At 38.1% G+C, this 19,043-nt stretch overlaps 1 protein-coding gene across 3 annotated transcripts in view; it reads left to right on the top strand.

Moving 5' to 3' along the window:
* Nucleotides 1–4,735: 4,735 nt before the first annotated feature.
* Nucleotides 4,736–19,043, top strand: part of HDDC2 (HD domain containing 2) — a 32,776-nt gene continuing 18,468 nt past the window's right edge. For 2 of the 3 annotated variants that reach the window (XM_044676909.1, XM_044676910.1), the window contains exons 1-5: nucleotides 4,736–4,829; nucleotides 9,275–9,396; nucleotides 13,701–13,803; nucleotides 15,454–15,522; nucleotides 18,612–18,750. In XM_044676909.1, the coding sequence (XP_044532844.1) occupies nucleotides 4,752–4,829; nucleotides 9,275–9,396; nucleotides 13,701–13,803; nucleotides 15,454–15,522; nucleotides 18,612–18,750 (511 nt within the window). In that variant the 5' untranslated portion in view covers nucleotides 4,736–4,751. Of the gene's footprint in view, nucleotides 4,830–6,377; nucleotides 6,447–9,274; nucleotides 9,397–13,700; nucleotides 13,804–15,453; nucleotides 15,523–18,611; nucleotides 18,751–19,043 lie in introns of all 3 variants that reach the window. The other variant, XM_044676911.1, reaches the window with a different exon arrangement.

Below are 19,043 nucleotides of genomic sequence, written 5' to 3'. Positions count from 1 at the left end.
TTTCCCCCCCAGTCACTTCAAATAGCAGGGATTGATTATGTTTTATCCAATCAAGTTTCAGAAAAATTATACATCCTTTCAGAGCATATGAAAAATCTATATTTCCCTTTCAAACCAGGAAGGGTAGTAAAGGCAACATAAGCAAAACGGAGAGGTGTCCCCTATCTCAATCTGTATTTGGTATTGGAGGGCATGCCTGCTTTTCTCCAGTCAGTCAGCTCTCAGCAAAGCAATGTTTCTCTTCCAACCAAAATGATAAGCAGAAAAACAGCTGCACATTCTACCTGTCAGCTTGATCTGCCCTCCTTAGTTTTCCTGTCCCTGAATCCTTCTAGCCCTGACTTCTTCTGTATTTAGTGTCTCCTTCCTCCCCCTGCTTTGTTCCCTTCCTCTCATCTAGCCTCTAAGGTGTGGAATCAAGGCCTTTTTATAAGTTGTGAATCATCTCTAACTTACAATGTGACACTAAAAAATCCCCCCTTTCAATCTCATACAATCGAGCCTATGAATTACAGTGTCTTGTAGTCTTTCTTAGAAAGTACTCTGATTTAGTCAAGGTCTCTCTAAACATTTTTCTGAGGGCTGTCCTCTCTGAGGTCCTCAGAAGTCTTAGTCTCTCAACATTTTATCAGAAGACCTTTGCTACACAAACTGATTTTTATAAATTTTCCTTCTATGAATGATCTTTTCCTCTCCCTCTCAGCAGCCAAATATACACATTTGAATCTCACTCTATCTCTAGGGAACATTTATAATCTTCTGCAAATTAAAAATTCAGAATAGGAGTGGATGTGCAAATAGTATATAGGAGAAAAGTGAAATATTTTACATAATTATACATAATTATATAATTACTATAACTGGGGGCCTGGCACCTATGCAGAGCACCTCTGATGATATCTCCCTACTTGGAAGGCTAGAGAGTCATAATGACATGTAATAGAAATGCTGCAGAGAGACAATGGATCATATGTAGACATTCTGTAACTTGTTCTGGAGAACAGGAGGCTCTTTGACTGCAGAAACATTAAAAAAAAAAAGCCAAGTCAGCCTCAGACTAGTTTCTTTGGCTGTTCTGGTATGATTTTGACTCCTTCACTGACAGTGTCCAGTGAGAGAAAATTCTGTTAAGGAAAAAGGCCTTATGGCTTCTCCTCATTAGGCCATGGAAGGCTATGAGTGGAGGATTGATTTCCTTGCCTGCCTTGATATTCATTCTTTGCTATTAGGTGAAGGAGTGCTGTCACCCCTGCATCAGGCTTTGCAGCTGACTCAATCAGGATCATTGGCCTGTAGAGCAAGAGGCAATTGTCCCAACCCAATCGGGGAGCTGTGAGTCAGTGATTCACCAGCAGACATACTACATCTGGATATGAATTTGGTGGGACTAATGCTCTGCATAAACTAAGCTAAGAGGAAGCTTGCTCCTCTAGAGACAAAGGTGGGATGAGGGAGAATGCCCCTAACCCCTACAGAGGTACTTGGAGGAAAAGTTTATACTTTTGTTATTGCTATATTTTCAAAGTGATTATCTCTTTGTAAAAGCTAATGGTTAAATGGAACTACGGTGCTAGTTACTTACCATATAACCGAGGCTCAAGACTACTGGGACCTTGGGGGAAAATTAGTTAAGAAACTCTCTTCTACCTTTCAGGGTACCCCAAGGACTCTGGGTTTGGGCAGACAGTAGGAGAAGTAATTGAGGCAGACTTTGAGATAGTGGCCCAGAGCATACTCACTACATTTATATTAGGTCAATACAAAATAAAGTTTTCTCATTCAAGACAATATATATAGGCAGCTAGATAGCTCAATAGATGATGCACCAAGGCTGGAGTTGGGAGGACCTGGGTTCAAATCTGATCTGAGAATACTCACTTGCTATATGACCCTGGGCCTGTCACATAATCACATTTGCCTAGCCTTTGCCCTTCTGTGTCAGAGTTGTTACTATGACAGAAAGTTATGATTAAACTAAAAAAAAGAATACATATAGAAATAAAAGTAAACATTTTCATTCATGATAAAATATTATTATAAATAGAAATTAATATATCTAAATCAGTGATGGGCAAACTACAGCCTGTGGGGCCAGATGAGGCCCCCTGAAATGTTCTATCCATGACATTATTTCTAATCTGAAGAATACAATACAATGAAACTTTGAAAGAGTTGCCTTAGAAACAGACTGACAGATGAACATTTCCTTTCCTTTGGCCCCCTCTTTAAAAAGTTTGCCCATCACTGCTCTAAATAATATTTCATGTGAGAAAAAATATATCCCACACATATCATAATATAACATATAGATATAGTAGATACTATATAGATAATATAACAAGATATTTACTGAAATATATAAGCAGTATATGAAGAGCATTATATAATAACAATATTTCATAAATAATGAAAAACATCAACATTACTGAATGACATATAACACAGGAGTGAAATGTAATTGAAAACAAACATATATATTCATCATTAAAAAACTGTATTTGACTATATTAATAACCGGGGCAGCTAGGTGGCTCAGTGGATAGAACACCATGCCTGGAGTCAGGAAGACCTGAGATTCAATCCAGCCCCAGACGCTAGCTGAATGATCCTGGGCAAGTCACTTAACCCTGTTGATTTCAGTTCCTCATCTGTAAAATGAGTGGGAGAAGGAAATAACAAAACCACTCTAGTATTTTTGCTAAGAAAACCTCAAAAGGGGTCATAAGAGTTTGACATGACTGAACATCAATAACTTATTAGGAATCACTTCTCTTGTATTAGCTGGTGCATCATACAAAAATCAAATCCTTAGCTTAAGAGGTTTAATGCTCTTACCCTGAATTTCTAAATGTAATGGTATCTTGATGGGAGGAAAAGAAGGAAAAGGGGGTGGAGCATAGAAATAAGTATTTATATAGTGCCTACTATGTGTTAAATGCTTTTTACAAATATCTCATTTGATCCTTACAACTGCATAAGGAAGTAAGTACTATTATTGTCCCTATTTCAGTCATGGAACAGAAGTTTAATAACTCAGGGTCTGAGGCCAAATATGAACTCAGGTTTTCCTGACTACAGGACCAATCCTGGGTCCATTGTGTCATCAGCTGCTTCATTAGCTACTAGTTCTCTAAGGGTCTAGTAGCTTGAGTTCCAACAATTCCTGCCTCTTTTGAGTCCACAGTCAGAACTTCTCTATTGCCCTAAGAGGATTTCAGATCTTGAAATTGTTGCCAACCACAGGTGAAAGTTTTTTTCACATCAGTCTGTGGTTGCTTCCATGTATCCTTCTCTCTTGGCTGCTCCTATGGCTGCCATTCAGCTCTGACCAGAGATGGGAGCTTAGATTTCTGGATTTCCCAAACACTCAAAGTCACTCTAGAAATGTCTACCATGAAGACAAGACTCTTTTGCCTATTCTGGCTCATTTATGAATTAGCCTCTAGAACCAATTGGAAAGCTACTTGTGATTACATCCTCTGAAGCTGATTAGAAACCAATTTCCAAAGTTCCATGTGTTGGCTAGGAACCAGGCAGGAAATATGCTTTCTGCATGCTTTGTAAATCCTATTAAAACCGACAAATTTGAGTATGTTCTCTTTTATGTTTAAACCAATCTGCCAGTTCTGACTTAAATGCAGGTGTTACTGATTTTATCTCTGCTGGTTCCCCCTCAACACCACACTTCAGCTGATACCCTTCAGATAAAGGGCTTAAAATGCCAATATCCCTTATGGAACTAAATGTTGGTTAAAAAAAAAAAAGTAGTCTTCCAGAAACTTGCTTAGGAAGACTAGTTCTAGACTACACGATCATATGAAAAATTGGGTGTACACAATACATTTCATTAATGTGGACACTAATCAATCATAGCCTCAATTTCCTCATCCCTTAAATGCCAGAACTCATCCCTTGCTTGGTCTCTAATTCAAATATTACAGCAAAACCTTTCAAAAGTTGTGGCAGCAAAAAGTAAACAGTTTGCTTTGTACAAACTATATCAGGATTTTGGACCAGATTAGCATTTGATACTTAAAATTCTGGTACAGACATTTCAGAGGCTAAGTATAACATGGTTTTTTTGTTTTGTTTTTTAATAAGTGCACAAAATAGATTGTAAAATTGTTAGTATACCAGTGACATAATTCTGAAGTTGTATATGGTATAATGTATTTTATCATACGGAATAAATAATTGGGATATACTTTTGATAAATCGCTGTATGAAACTTCCTTGAATATTTTTCTTCTCTAGCACACTATTCCAACAACCTACTACTATTTTCCTTACAGGATTCTTTCCCTCCTCGCCCCCTTTTGGATTATAGCACTTGATGTTGGGAAAATCCCCCAAATTTAATTTCTTTTTAAAGTATAAAATGTTATGAGTTTTGGAATTTGTGGAAACAGGTTTTGAGAATTAACATTCACAAATACAATTCCGTCGCTGTCTTTAATAGATGTAGCCAGGGCTTTAAGGCATCCCCAGAGCAGAGCCAGAGCCCAGTGTCCCATACAGTCAATATTCCCTGCCTCCGTATCAACTTTAGATACACTGGGAAAGGCAGAAAATGCTCTGACTTGGAACAAAAGGTGGCTTCTGAAAACTCCGGAAGATGGTAGGTGGCCCCTGATGCCCACGCAGGAAGGCGGGTAGGAGCCCCAGCTGCCTGGTTGGGGGTCAAGGGGGGAGGAGCTTGCGGCTGCCACGTGAAAACTGAGCGACAGAAGCCGGGCAAGCAAGCGAGTCTCATGGCTTCTGCGGGCGGCGGCGGTACCCGCGGGACCCGAAGCCTGCTCCATTTTCTGCGGATGGTGGGCCAGCTCAAGGTGAGCTTGCAGACGTCCTGCTGGCTGGGGATCCGGAAGGCCATCGAGGTCCTACCCCGCTGCAGGGCACCCCCAACTCTTTCAAATTCGCGCCCCTACCCCTCCCTCCCTAGGTTGCGGGCGAGGCAGCGCACGCATGCGCTTCTGGACCAGGCCTGGCCCCTACGCCCTGCGCCTCGCTGCGCAGCCTGCGAAGCCTTGGAAATGCCGGGGCGGGGCTGTGCGGGCAGGTGCTGTTCTCTTGGCACCAAGAGCCCAGGCCAGTGTAGAAACTGGGACTTGAGAGGAAGTTGCGCCTTTCTTCCAGGCTTAGCCCTACAGAGCTGCAATGCTTCAGGCTGGGCGGTAGAGGGAGGAAGAGAGTCACAGGAAGTAGTCAGTCCCTGGTTGCTGTGGTAGCAGGTGGTTTAGAAATTCAGAATAAGATTAGCTGAAAAGCAGCATTGCAGTATGGAAAGAGTAGTGGACTTAGGGTCATGAAAATTGGAAGATCTGCTTTCATATCCCGCTTCATGTACAAAGTGAATGATTTAATCATAAAAATATGGTAGTACCAATTAAAATAGATAATTACAATGTATTCAAGTTCTACTATGTGCCAGACAATATCCCCGTGTTGGGGATGCCAAAACAAAGGATGAAAAAAACTACCTACCTACATGGAGCATATTATATTTCAATGAAGGAATCAAGTACTTATAAAAAAATACAACATAAGTGTTACGTAGTAAATACATAAACATTTATATATTATTTATTTCTATATTTATGTATTTCTATATTCATGTACATTTATATGCAAATATATTGTATGTCTACATGGTGTATATATACATTTATACTATAGAACTATATCTAAATATATGAAATCACCATATATAAAAATATATATATTTTTTATATAAAGAAACATATACAAAGTAGTTAAATGCAAAATAATTCAGGAAAGAGTACTAGCAGTTGCGGAATCAGGAAAGACTTAGTTGTATGATCCTGTACAAATCATTTAATTGCTTTGTAACTCAGTTTTCTTATCTGTAAAATGAGGGGGTTGGACTCCGTGGCATTTAGGTTTCCAGTCCTGACCTCTGATCCTGGAAAGTGTGTTAATGACTGAGTTGTGCAGAGCTTTGGAGTAGTGGTTAGAGAGCTTACATTGGGCGGCAGGAAGGCTTGTTTTCTGTTCCTGTCTCCAGTGACCTCTCCTTAGATGAGCTGAGGCATTTTACCTTTAAGTGCCCCTAAAGAACTTGCCAAGATTAGTTGGAGCTGCTGGGGCTTCCACAGCTGTGAATGCTGCTCAGGTTCCCACCTGCCCTCTGCTGAACAACTGGGGCCAAGCCCTTTGCCTTGCCTGCCAGCCAGGTGTCCTCAGACAAGTTGTCATTCTGCATCTGTTTACAGAGTTTCCACATCAGGGAGTTCTCTTATACTGGAGGGAGGAGAAAAAAGTAGGTAGGATTAGTTCTATGCTAGGATATCCAGCAAAGACAAGAAGATACTTTCTTATGTTTACTATGTGTCTGACACTGTGTTGTTTTTCACTAGGATTTCTGGTTTGGAGAAAAAGATGATTCTCCTTGAAGCAGAGACTGGAAGAGAATGGTCTTTAACACTGTAATTTCTGAAAGAGCTTTTAAAGTCTCAGAACTAAACTGACATTAACATTGGCCTTGTACAATGCGTACAGTGAATAAAGTCAAGAGCCCAACGTTTTGGAATATGATTGTCATCTCCATTTGGGATATTTGTATTTTACTAACAAGTAAAAGAGTTAACAGTACCACTCACTGCAAAATCAAAATAATGTCTTTTCAATGGGTCACCCATAGAATCATAGCTGGAGGGAACTTTAGAAGTTACCTAGGTCAACTTTCCTTACAGAGGAAGAAATTAAGGTTGAGGGATGTCAAGATATGTTTCCAGAGTTACACAAATAATAAGTAGAAGAGAAAGGATTCAAAGTCATATCTGGTGACTCCAGATCCACCATGCTTTCTACTCTACTGTCCCACGAGAATTTGTACAGAAGCCTTTTCTGCAGAAGCTCTGACTTGAGTTGTGTGACCTGGACTACTTGTGACACTGGCATCAGGCTAACCCCAATGTGATTTTACTTTTTGCCATCAGTATTTACAATGTTATATAATTTATATTTATTATGTTTATATATCATTATATATGATTTATATTTACATATAATTATTATTTTTATATTTATATATAATGATATATAATTTATAAATCAATAAACATTTACAAAGTGCCTACTTTGTGCTGTCAGACATTATGGTAGATGATAGGAATACAAAGAAAAAGGAAAAATGAAACGTTGCTGTCAAGGACATTACTTCCTATCTGGTATCAGGAAATATCCCAGTTAGAGAAGAATTTGTGTGAACCTGGTAGGCTAGAAATTCTAAGAGGCAGAGAGAAGAGAGGTGAGAGATGAAATGTCATGTGTAAGTAGTCCATCCAGGCTGGAATAGGAAGCTTATGAAGAAGGAACTTCTAATAAGCTTGGAATGATTGGCTAGAGCTGGATTATAAAGTGGTTTAAATATGATGTAATAGAGGCTGTATTTGCTCCCAGAGGTAACAGGGAGCCATTGGAGTTAATTAAGCAAGAGGAGTGACATATTCAGGCCTGTGCTTTAGAAAAATGACTGATAACTGTAGAAGATATTTTGGAGAGGAGAGAGAGCAGGAAATTCAATTAGAAAGCTATTGCAGTATTATGAATAGGAAGTAATTGTGGGGGCAAGGGGAGGGGGAGGCAACTATGTAATACAGTGGATAAAGCACCAGGCCTGGAGTAGGGAGAACCTGAGTTCAAATTTGGACTTAGACACTTCCTAGTTGTATGGGTCTGGGCAAGTCACTGACCCCCTATTGCCTAGCCCTTACTGCTCTTCTGTCTTATAATTTATACTAAGACAGAAGGTAAGGGTAGAAAGGAAGGAAAGAAGGAATAAGGTACTGAAACAGAATGGTGATTAAGGAGAGAAAAGTAGTTGAATGTGAGAGATTCTTTGGAGGTGGAGTTGACAGAATAAAGAGTGGAAGATGACAATGAGGTTGCAAACTCAGGTGACTGGGGGTTGGCTTTATCCTAGACACAGAGAGAATATTTGGAAGAAGAGTGAGTTTTTTGAGGGAAGATAATTATTTTTTGGATATATTGAGTTTCAGATGTCTATAGGGCATCCATTTGGAAATGCCCAAAAGATATTTGTGATACAAGCCTGGACCTTGGAAGAAGGATTAGAGGTGGGATAGATAGATAGATTTAGTGATAGCTATATCTGTTACCTACACCTAGAGAGATCTATAGATAGACACAGATCTACATTTATATAGAGATCCACCAATAAACATCTATGTTTTCTGTGAATCATCTGAATAAAGGTGATAATTGAATCCAAAAGAGCTGGTGTGATAATCAAAAAAGAGAATATAGAAAGAAAGAGTAGACCCAGGACAGAGCCTTGAGTTATATTTACATTTAGAGGGTGAAGCTGGGATGATGATCCAGGAAAGAATACTGAGAAGGAACTCTCAGAGGAGTGTCTTGAAAATTCAGGGAGGAGAAAGCACCCCGGAAGAGAAGGTAGTCACTATGTCAAAGGCTGCCCAGTGGTTGAAAAAGATGCAGACCAGGACAATTTGATTTGGAAATTAAGAGATCACTGGTAACTTTGGAGAGAGTAATTTGATCTGTGTATGGTCCAAAAACAGATTGCAAGGACTTAAATGAGTGAGAGGAAAGAAAGTAGAAGCAATGGATTTAGATGACTTTTTCTTGGAGTTTGACTGTTGAAATGAAGAGTCAGAGGACAGCAGCTTAAAGGAGTGATGAGAACATAGTAGGAAAATTTTATGGGCAGATTTGAAATTTTTTAGACAGCTCTTCAGGGACCAGCATACAGGGGAATACTGAAGAATAGAGAAAGAGGGCAATTTTAGAGCTTTCATTCTAGCTTTGTTTCTTTAAATCTGCAGTGGACTTAATTAGTCAGAGAGTTGTGAAAAATTAAATATTGTAATATCATTAGAGTAAGAGGGCTGGCTTTGGAATCAGAGGACTTATGTTCATACTCTAGCTTTGATACTTGCTACATGTGTGATCTTTGACAAGTCATTTAAGGTAGAATTGGAAAGGGACAAGCATTTATTAAGTACCAACTGTGGCCAGGCAGTGGTAACACAGTTGTCATTTTCACTGATCTCATATAAACTCTTTAGGTCTCAGTTCCTCCTCTCTAAAGAGAGCATTGAACTAGGTGACTTTTAAGGTCCCTTCCAGTTCTTAATATATGATCCTATGTTTATATCAAATGCTTTCAAATATCATATTAATTATTTATCCCACCATGACATGATTGATGATGACTAATTGACTTTTAATTTATTTATTTCTGTATTTATTTGATTTCATTGACCAGAGAGTACCTCGGACAGGCTGGGTATACAGAAATGTTGAGAAGCCAGAAAGTGTATCAGATCATATGTACAGAATGGCTATCATGGCTTTTGTAACTGAAGATAAACATCTTAATAAAGACAGGTGAGCAATCTGAACTTCACTGAGGCCAATAGTATTACTGTATAATGCTGGGGAATTAATCATTCTGTCAACAAATATTTATTTAGTGCCTGATGTGTGTCAGACACTACTTGGCCCTGGAGATACAAATGCAAATAATACCAGTTTTCAAAACTGAGGCCTTCATTCCATTCATTTAATTACTTAAACGAAGAAAATTCTTATGAAGAAAAATATCCAATGTCTTAGAACAGGTAAGGCCAACTTCTAGATCATTTGGTATCAGAGACATGGGGAAGGGTCCTGCCAAGAGTCAAAAAACTGTGTTCACCTGTAGGGAGGACTAAGGTGTTATTTAATGTCAGAGGCAAGTAGGCATGATACTATCTTTTGGTGGGCCCTGAATAAAAGTGCCCACAAGAAATACCTATATACTCACTTTTGACACATACTGTCTATGTGAATTTGGGACAGTAACTTAATTTCTCATTGCTATGGGAAACTTCAAAGTACTATAGTTGCAGAACAGTTGCTAATCTGCCTAGGGAATTTCCTCTGGAGGAAAAGACCAGAAACAATAAACTTAATTATGCTACTATTGCAATAAGTCTGTTGGGAGATAATTAGGGCCTGAACTGGACTAGTAACTGTGAAAAAAGAGGAGTGAATGAATAAAAGAGTTATAGAGATAGAATCAACATGGCAACTGATTATATATGGGAGCTAGGGAACTATGTGGTAGGTGGGAGCCAAGAGGGAGTGAAAAATCAAGGATAACTCAGAGGTTGTAAACATGGATGAATCAAAGGTTGACCCTTTTGGCTATAAACAGCTATTTTCTTTCTTTGAAAGAAGAGATCAAGCTTGAAAGGATGGCAGGATCAAATGAAAGGGTTTCTTTTTGTTTGTTTTTTGTTGATGGCTTTTAAGAATGGGAAATATTTGGGCATATTTCTAGGCAGCAAAAAGCAGCTATTGAAAAGCTAAAGATGAAAGAGCAAGCATGACTGAATGAATAAAGGGGAAAACTTCCAGAGGAAAAAGGATAGGACAGGATCAAGAACATAAGAGGGATTGATTTTGGAAAAAAGGGTTTTGACTCCCTCAGAGACTAGAACAAAGGAATATGGAATTATGGCATAGGAGATCAGAGGACCACATATTTAGATTTGGAAGGGATAGCTTTAGAGGTCATCTAGTCCAACACCCTCATTTTTTTGCACATGAGGAAACTGAGGTAGAGACATGAAATGATTTGTCCCAGATCACAAAGCTAATATGTGGCAGAGCCAGGTAGTCTTCCTATTCTTTTATCCTCTACTCTTCCTATGCCCTTTCCAGTGTGCCATTGATCTATATTTTCTCAATAGAGTAGGAGGTGAAATTAAAAGCAGAAAGTACAGAATAAGAATTGGCAGTAAATAGTAGGTCAGTTTCTTTAAAACTTATAGATCTTGAAATTAGGCCTGGAAAAGAAGGTTGGAGCCAGATTGTGGAAGAGGCTTAAGTGCAAGGGTAAAGAGTACTTTGTCCTATAGACAAAGGAGTCAGTGAAACTTTTCATTTTGGGTTGAGGTGATATACTCTGACTTGGATATCAGAAATATTATTTTGTATGAAAGATAGAATTTTGAAGAAGAAAAACTGAGGAGCTATATAGACCTCTATGAATGTGTAAGAATTTCACCCACTAACTTGAGTTTTAAGAAGACATACACTGAAGATTTGTAAATGAGGATGAATAGAGAGAGAGATAGCACTATCCTTGAGAATGGGGTCTGATATGCTAAAGCTCAGAATAAGTTGAGGTTAATGATGAATACAAGGGACAACAAAAAGGGCTTTTTAGCTGCATTGGGGCAAGAGGAAAATTTAGAAAAGTGCTTGGAATGAAGGTTACAGATAATGAGGAGAACCTTCTGTTTTCTCTAACAAGGTAGATTTTGTTTGGATTCACAAGGATAGAACAAAGATGGTTAATAGAATTAAAACCAAGATAAACAAGATGCATCACCTGCCTGCTGCCCTTAATGTGTTCCAGGCACTAGTCTCAGATAAACAACCTAAAAGGGTAGTGAAAAAGAATTGATGATTGATGTGCCGTAGTGAATTTTCAGAGATCATAGAGAATGGGGAAAGTACTATAAGACTGAAAACTAAGGAAAGGAAGGGAAGAAGGAAAAGGAGAAGGGAGAGAGGAAGAAGGAGAGGAGAAGAGAACAGAGAAGGAAAGAAAAGAGGAAGGCAGGAAGGAAGGCAGGTTCTCTTATGCTATCCTTATGGATAAGATAGAGAAATGTAGGTTAGGGTCTGGTGGAATGATTGTACACAAAAGGTCATGAATAAATCAGTATTATTAACTCAGTGTATTGTAAATGTCTCTAGGAGCTGTCCCTTATGCTACTTAAGATTTTTATTAATGACTTGGAAGATAGTGGAGCTGGTATATCTATCAAATATATACATGATACAAAGATATGTGGGATCTGGACAGACTAGAGCAATTTATTATGAATACATACAAAGTTCTGTAGTTGGGCTTTAAGAGAGACAGTGGCCTAGTGAAAAGAGCATTAAATGTGGAATCAGGAGGGCATAGCTTTGGAGTGTACTTTAGACACTTAACAGTTTTGTGTCCTTGGCCAAACTACTTAGCCTTTCTGGACCTTATATTCCTCATATATTAAATGGGAAAAGGGGTAGGTTAATGCACCATATAGATTGGGGTTGATGTGATTTAGAGACCAATTTGTGTGGGGAAAAAAATAGATGGAGGGAGAAGAGTTTAATGGACTGTTAGCTCAAAAAGAGTCAATAATGCAACATGGTAACCCTAAAAGCTAATATGATCTTAGGTTGCTTCAATAGAGGCATAATATTACAGTTAAGTAATGTGATTGTCTTTTTGTACTGTGCCCTGGTCAGAGCACAGTGTTCCAACCTGTAGACCATGGATCCTTAGGGTTATGAGTTATTTCAAGGATTCCCTGACTCCATACATGGAAAGCAGTGTCAGTTACCTTTTGTCATAGAATAAATACTGAGTATCGATTCCAAGGCATTACAGTGGTAAGGGCTAGGCTGTTAGAATTAAATGACTTGCCCAGGGCCACACACCTAGGCAGCTACCGAGGTCAAATTCGAACCAAGAACCTCTCGTCTCTAGGCCTAGCTCTCCATCTACTGAGCCGAGGTCAAATTCGAACCAAGAACCTCTCGTCTCTAGGCCTAGCTCTCCATCTACTGAGCCATCTCGCTGCCTCAAGCATTGTCATTTTAATTTTTTTTTAGCTCCATCAAAATATGCAATGTGATAAATAAACAAGAATATCTTTTTTAGAATTAATAAAGGTCTTACACATTATGTGCATTGCTGTTTATCAAATGTTTGTAAATACTCTCAAGATTAATAAAATACAGATTCATTTAAAAGTGTTATTGAATTCTCATTAACTTTTTTTAGCATTATACATTTTCTTATCAACAGAGATCGGTACTATCAGACATGGGAATTATTTTTTATATTTAAAAGGGATCATCATACTCAAAAAAGTTGAGGACATCTGGTCTAGACAATTACTTGGCTATGGATATTCTTTTATGGAAGACTTTGGCAAAGTGGAATACTTTGAAAGGATAGTGAATAAGATGGTTGAGATTGGAGGCTATGACATATAAGGAGTCATTGAAGGAATGAAGGATAAAGAAACTGAACTAAAAAAGAAGGCTTGAAGGAGCAGGTGATATCTACAAGTATTTGAAAGGCTGTCTAGGAGATTTATTCTGCTTGGACCCAGACTGCCCCAGAAGGGAGTTGATTTCCTGTCACTAGAGATCCAAAGATGGGGAGATTAGATGATCACTTAGGAGAGATTTTTGAAGGGGCCATTCGTCTTCAGTTATGGTCTTTACTTGAGGGCCCTTCCACCTTGGATGGCCTTACGATTCAAGGTTGTAGAGAAGAGACTAGAAGTGAGGACATCTATTAGGAGGTTATTGCAATAGCACCGCCCTGGTTGGTAGTAGTGGGAATAGAGAAAGCTAACTAGTCCATATGAGCTCAAATCAGGTCATACATACGTGTAATATCAATCATATACTTTGAAAATTTTCTGTTTCATCTCATTAATAAATGATGCATATATAAAACTTCTTTTGATTAACATGGTGTGTTGAATGGAAATGAGAAATTATGATTTTAGCTTTATGAATTTAACTCATCTTGCATTTAAATAATCTGAGAATAGAAGAGAAATAAGCCATATAACCTCAGTTTGGTCCCTTGAGTATATGATTCTGTATAATCAATGGACATTTCTGGTCAGGTGTGTCCGGCTTGCCTTGGTTCATGATATGGCAGAGTGCATCGTTGGTGATATTGCCCCTGCAGATAACATCCCTAAAGAAGAAAAACACAGGCGAGAGGAGGTCAGTATATGGGCGGAGGGTCCATAGTAGGCTAACACAATTTTGAGGAAGAAAATATAAATCCCAAGTGTTACTGAGCAATGATAACATTCACCATTTAACACATTTAATTTTATTACTTGAACTCTTCAGATTTTAGAAGAAGAAGAAAAAAAGCCAAATTCAATAAGCATTTATCAAATGCTGACTGTACCAGGAACTGTGCTGGGCCCTGTGATACAAACAGTGAAATAGTCCCTGCCCTCAAGGAACTTATAGCCTTTGCATATAAAAATAGTTATTTGTATGTCTTTGTAAGTGTAATGCAAACAATGAATGCTAAATTATTTTGAATTGCTGGGCAGCTAAAATTTTGGTGTATCTTTCCTAACCTTAATTCCAACTAAGAGGTTTTAAAAATGATGACATACAGTAGTCAGACATATACATAAGAGTTTAAATAGGTACAAGAAGCATTAACCTATTTTATAGTTCAAAAGATATAAACTTGCATTTCTTCAATTTTGTTAATATGTTCGTAATTATTCTCGAAGATCTTTTTTTGGCATTCCCAACTAGATTTTTAAGTTCCTTGAATCTAGACTTCTTGTTATATTTTTATCATCCATCTCCTACCTGTTCCACCTGTTTGGCATTCAGAGTCCTTCATAATATAGTTCCTTCCTTCCTTCCTTGTTGCCCAAAGTCACACAGCTGAGGTCATATTTGAATCCAGGTCCACACAAATCTAGGCCTGGCCCTCTTATTCCACTGTGCCACCTATATCTATTCTTCTCCCACCTCCAAATCTCTGTGATCCAGTAACATTGGCCACCTTGAATAAAACACTCCATCTCCTATTTCAGGCATTTTCACAGGCTATCCCCAACCCTAGAATTCTCTCCTTTATTTCACCTTCTGGCTTCTAATCAAGCCTCAGCTAAAATCTCACTTCATATAGGAAGTCTTTCCCAATCCCCACTTAATTCTAGTGTCTTTGCTTTTGATTATCTCCAGTTATCCTGTATTTAACTTGTTTACACCTAGCTGTATGTTTTCATGTGTATTAGACCAGGAACTTTTTCAGAGAAGAGGCTGCCCTTTTTTGGGGGAACTTTTTTTGTATTTCTGTACTTAGTACAGTGTCTGGCATGTAGTAAGGACCAAATAGATGCTTATTGACTAGATGAAAGGCCCAATCCCCTAGATATATTTTATCTAGTAGGGTATTATTGTACAGTAGCTCTTTAGGACATACTTGGTGATTAGTTATAGTTTTTATTTTTAGCTTATAGCTATCATTATTTGCCTACCCTCCTATATAAAGGCACTCATTACAAAATATAAATTCTTTCTTGCATCAGCATCCCTCTACTTTAGGAAGCAAGTTTAACATAAAGAATACTGGCCCAGGAATCAAGAGATCAGAGGTCTCTGTTCAGTGCCACTGTCCCACTGTCAGTGAGGGAACTTGGCGATTCCAGTTCATTTTTGTAGGCTTGCTTTTTCTTATCTGTAAAATCATGTAGTTGGCCTAGACAATCTCCCTGGTCCCTTCCAATTCTAACTGTTTATGAGGACATAATCTCCTCTGTTTCTTGGCATTTATATTTATATAGAATAATAGCTAGAATAAGGACATGCTTTTAAAATTATGGTTTAATATTTCAGGAAGCCATGAAGGAGTTAACTCAGTTGCTATCAGAAGACATCAAGAAGGAAATCTATGACCTCTGGGAAGTAGGTATAAATGATGAAGCAGATTTTGTTGTTACTGAATGTATTGGTTTATATCTTCACTGTTTTTTGATTAGTGATATAGTGAGTTAGGTGAGATCATCTTACAAGCTTGTTTGTGACTAGAGGCTGTCTCCAATTTAGGAATGCTTGACTTATATGCATCTCTGACAAAAATGGCTACTTTAGCTGGGCAAGGCACAGTGGTAACATTCCTTTTTTCCTCCTCAATAGAGCTGTTTGGGATTTCATCTCTCCTCAACCTTCCCTCCCCTCAATTGATGTGGTACTTGTTCTGCCACCTCAGTCCTGGGCTAAGCTCTCACTTCTTCCTAGTGCCCATTGGTGGTAATCTTACTGTGGTAGGCAGTATATTGTAGTGGATAGTGTATTGGGCCTCTAGTAGTCAGGTAGACCTGAGTTCCGATCTTGGCTCAGATTAGCTATGTAAATTTGGGCTAAGTCATTTTTTCTTTCTGCATTTCCCCTGTCTATAAAGTGAAGGGATTGGATTTGCTGGCCTGTAAGATACTTTTTAGCCACAGATATGTGATTTGTAATCTGGGCTGAAAGAGATCTCATTTTTAATAGGGGCTCTGTTTTTAGGAAGTAACACTGACATCTTGTCATCTCTCATGGTTCCTATGTTAATAACCTTTAAAAGCCATCCCGTGTTTCCTGTAGCTATAGGCATGTGATATTACTTGTTGGTATTTGCCCTGTGACCCATGTAAAATGAAGTCAACAGTTGATATTTAACTTGATGTGGATCTTTTAATTCTGTTTCCTGATCTTGAAGGGAAGAAGGGTGGTTCAAACTTCTCTGTAGTTTTGCCCCAGGCTTGTCTTGGTTTTTATTATTAAAAGAAATAAGAATCAGTGAACTTTTATTTTTTTCTGTAACTTTGAAGCACAAAATCTTGGCTTTAATGTAATATCTAAAGTGATCTTTACACTTGAAATTTTGGAGCGGGAAACTGATCTTCAATTGATTAATCCATTTTCTTATATGTTATATATTTATACAGAATTGCTCATCATAAGCCATTTTAAAGAAAAAGATAAAAATGGAGGAGAAAGAGCAGTGATAGAATGGGGCGGAAAAGGAATATAACTAGAAAGAAAAGCAAAATGAAATAAGATTCAGAGGAATTTCTTTAAATGAATTTGAATTGATTAAATAAAAAAAAACAAAACAAAAAACAAACTCAGAGCCAAAAGACAACTTGTTAAAAAAATAGAATGTGATCATTTTCAAAGAATAGTGATTTAAGCACTAGTGACATGAATTATAATTTATTTCATAAAAAAAAGTGTTTTTCACCTTTTTTGAGGGGAAATTGTGGTCACATTTTCAAACAGGAGCATTTCTAAAAGCAAGGTAGGTAATCGCAATCAAGCAGCTATTCAGTAATAACCTGATTCATCATACTGCCAAGAAAGCATGATAAATTCATTACCTGAATATAGCAGGGGTAGAATTACAGACTAGAATTTTGTCATAGCTAGGCTATAATAGCTAACATTTATGTAGTGCTTACTACGTGCCAGCTAATCTGCTAAACCCTTTACAAATATTATCTCATTTGATCTTTATAAAAGCCCTGCAAAGTAGATGCTGTATTTTCTTTTACAGTGTAGGAAATTGAAGCAAGAAGAAGTAAAGTGACCAGTCCAAGGCTACCCAGCTAGTGAGTTTCAGAGGCTGAATTCGATCTCAGGCCTTCCTGACTCTAGGCTGCACCTGTCACAACACCTAGTGACCCCAGCTGTTATCTTATTAAAAGCAAGAATCCATGTGGTGTTAAAAAGGGCATATGTGTTATGTTGAGTAGTTCTTTGTTATAAGAATTGAACATGCCAGCGATGGGCTCCTTAAGCAGACCTTACTTTCTACATCATATCACCACCAGCTTCCTGGGGATGAGAGAAGGAAAAGGTATAATAAAGACCATCATTAAGTACCTACTATGTTCAGAACCTCAGGATAGTCAATAGGAGAGATAAAAAATTCATATTAGCTATAGCTCCTGTTCTTAGGAAGTTTACTGTCTGATCTCAGCAGGAAGGTAGAGGGGAATACTCAGAGAAATAACTAGAATACAGAGCAGTGGGTCAGGAAAGTTCCCCGTCTCTTAATGCCTTTAATGTGTACAAATTGTATGCATGCATTAAGTAGTCCTGATTCCTGACTCTTGTCTGCTATGAGATTGAATCAGATAAAGGAAAAAAAGAACAGCAAAAAAGCAGGGACTTGCTTTGAATTGAAACCAACATGGTAGGATCAGAAATGGGGAAAAAAATTCATGGGAAGAAAAAATAAACACAACTTGACATTTAGTAAAGAGAGAGAGATGATAAGTATGAAAATGAAATGTCAAGTAGAAGCAAAAAGGATTAAGACCTATGCTATTTAGGTGGATTAAAGAACAATGATCATAAAGGGAGATAGGTTATAATTAAATAGAAAGAATCTGACATGAAAGTAAAGATGAGTAGATGAGAAACCCTAGACCAATCTGAAGTCAAAAGATCCCTGAGACTTATGAGAAAGAAAGCTATCCACATCCCGAGAAAGAACTGTGGGAGCAGAAACACAGAAGAAAAACAACTGCTTGATCACATAGTTCGATGGGGCTATGATTGGGGATATTGATTCTAAAACGATCACCCTAGTACAAATATCAATAATATGGAAATAGGTCTTGATCAATGACTCATGTAAAACCCAGTGGAATTGTGTGTTGGCTATGGGAGGGAAGTAGGAGGAGGGAAGGAAAGAACATGATTCATATGATCATGGAAAAATATTCTAAATTAATTAAATACAATTTTTTAAGACTAAAAAAAAACAAATTAAAAAAAAAAGAGCCCTGAACATGTCCTTATCAGAGGGAGTCTAAAAACTGAGCTCTGAATTGCCTTTGTGAAGTTTTTTTAATACAGTGTGGGGTGAATGGGAGAGGTGGTTGGATGACCAGGCCGGGTGGGTTTAGTTCTGCCTCTTTCAGTTTGGGTATGCAAAGCCAAACTGAGCCTAAGAATCCAGTAGGAATGTGAATACATGTGGTTTTGATTGTCCCCTCACTTAGGAGTACGAGAACCAGTCCAGTGAAGAAGCCAAGTTTGTGAAACAGCTGGACCTGTGTGAAATGATTCTCCAGGCCTCCGAGTATGAGGACCTGGAGAATAAGCCTGGGAGGCTTCAGGAATTCTATGACTCAACTGCAGGTGTGTGAGCTCATTTTCTGAAAAGACTGCTTGTCCATTTTTGCTGGCTGTTAGAGCAAGGAAATGGGGAGATTGAGTTGTTCCTTTTAAAAAAAGATCCTCGGTCCTTAAAACAAAACAAGACTGTGATTCATGTACCATCATGTTGATCTTTTTCAAATCGGCAAATACTTTATTATCTATATGGTCCATACAGAACACTGTAAAGGTTACTAGGTTGTGTACAACACTCAGATAACTCTGTCTTTCCTCATTTGGGAACATGATACTGATACAAATTACTCTAAAATAAG

Source organism: Gracilinanus agilis, chromosome 4 (genome assembly GCF_016433145.1).
Source record: "Gracilinanus agilis isolate LMUSP501 chromosome 4, AgileGrace, whole genome shotgun sequence".
Lineage (NCBI taxonomy): Eukaryota > Metazoa > Chordata > Mammalia > Didelphimorphia > Didelphidae > Gracilinanus > Gracilinanus agilis.
Note: the sequence above shows the minus strand (reverse complement) of the source record. Positions and strands in the feature narration are given on the sequence as shown.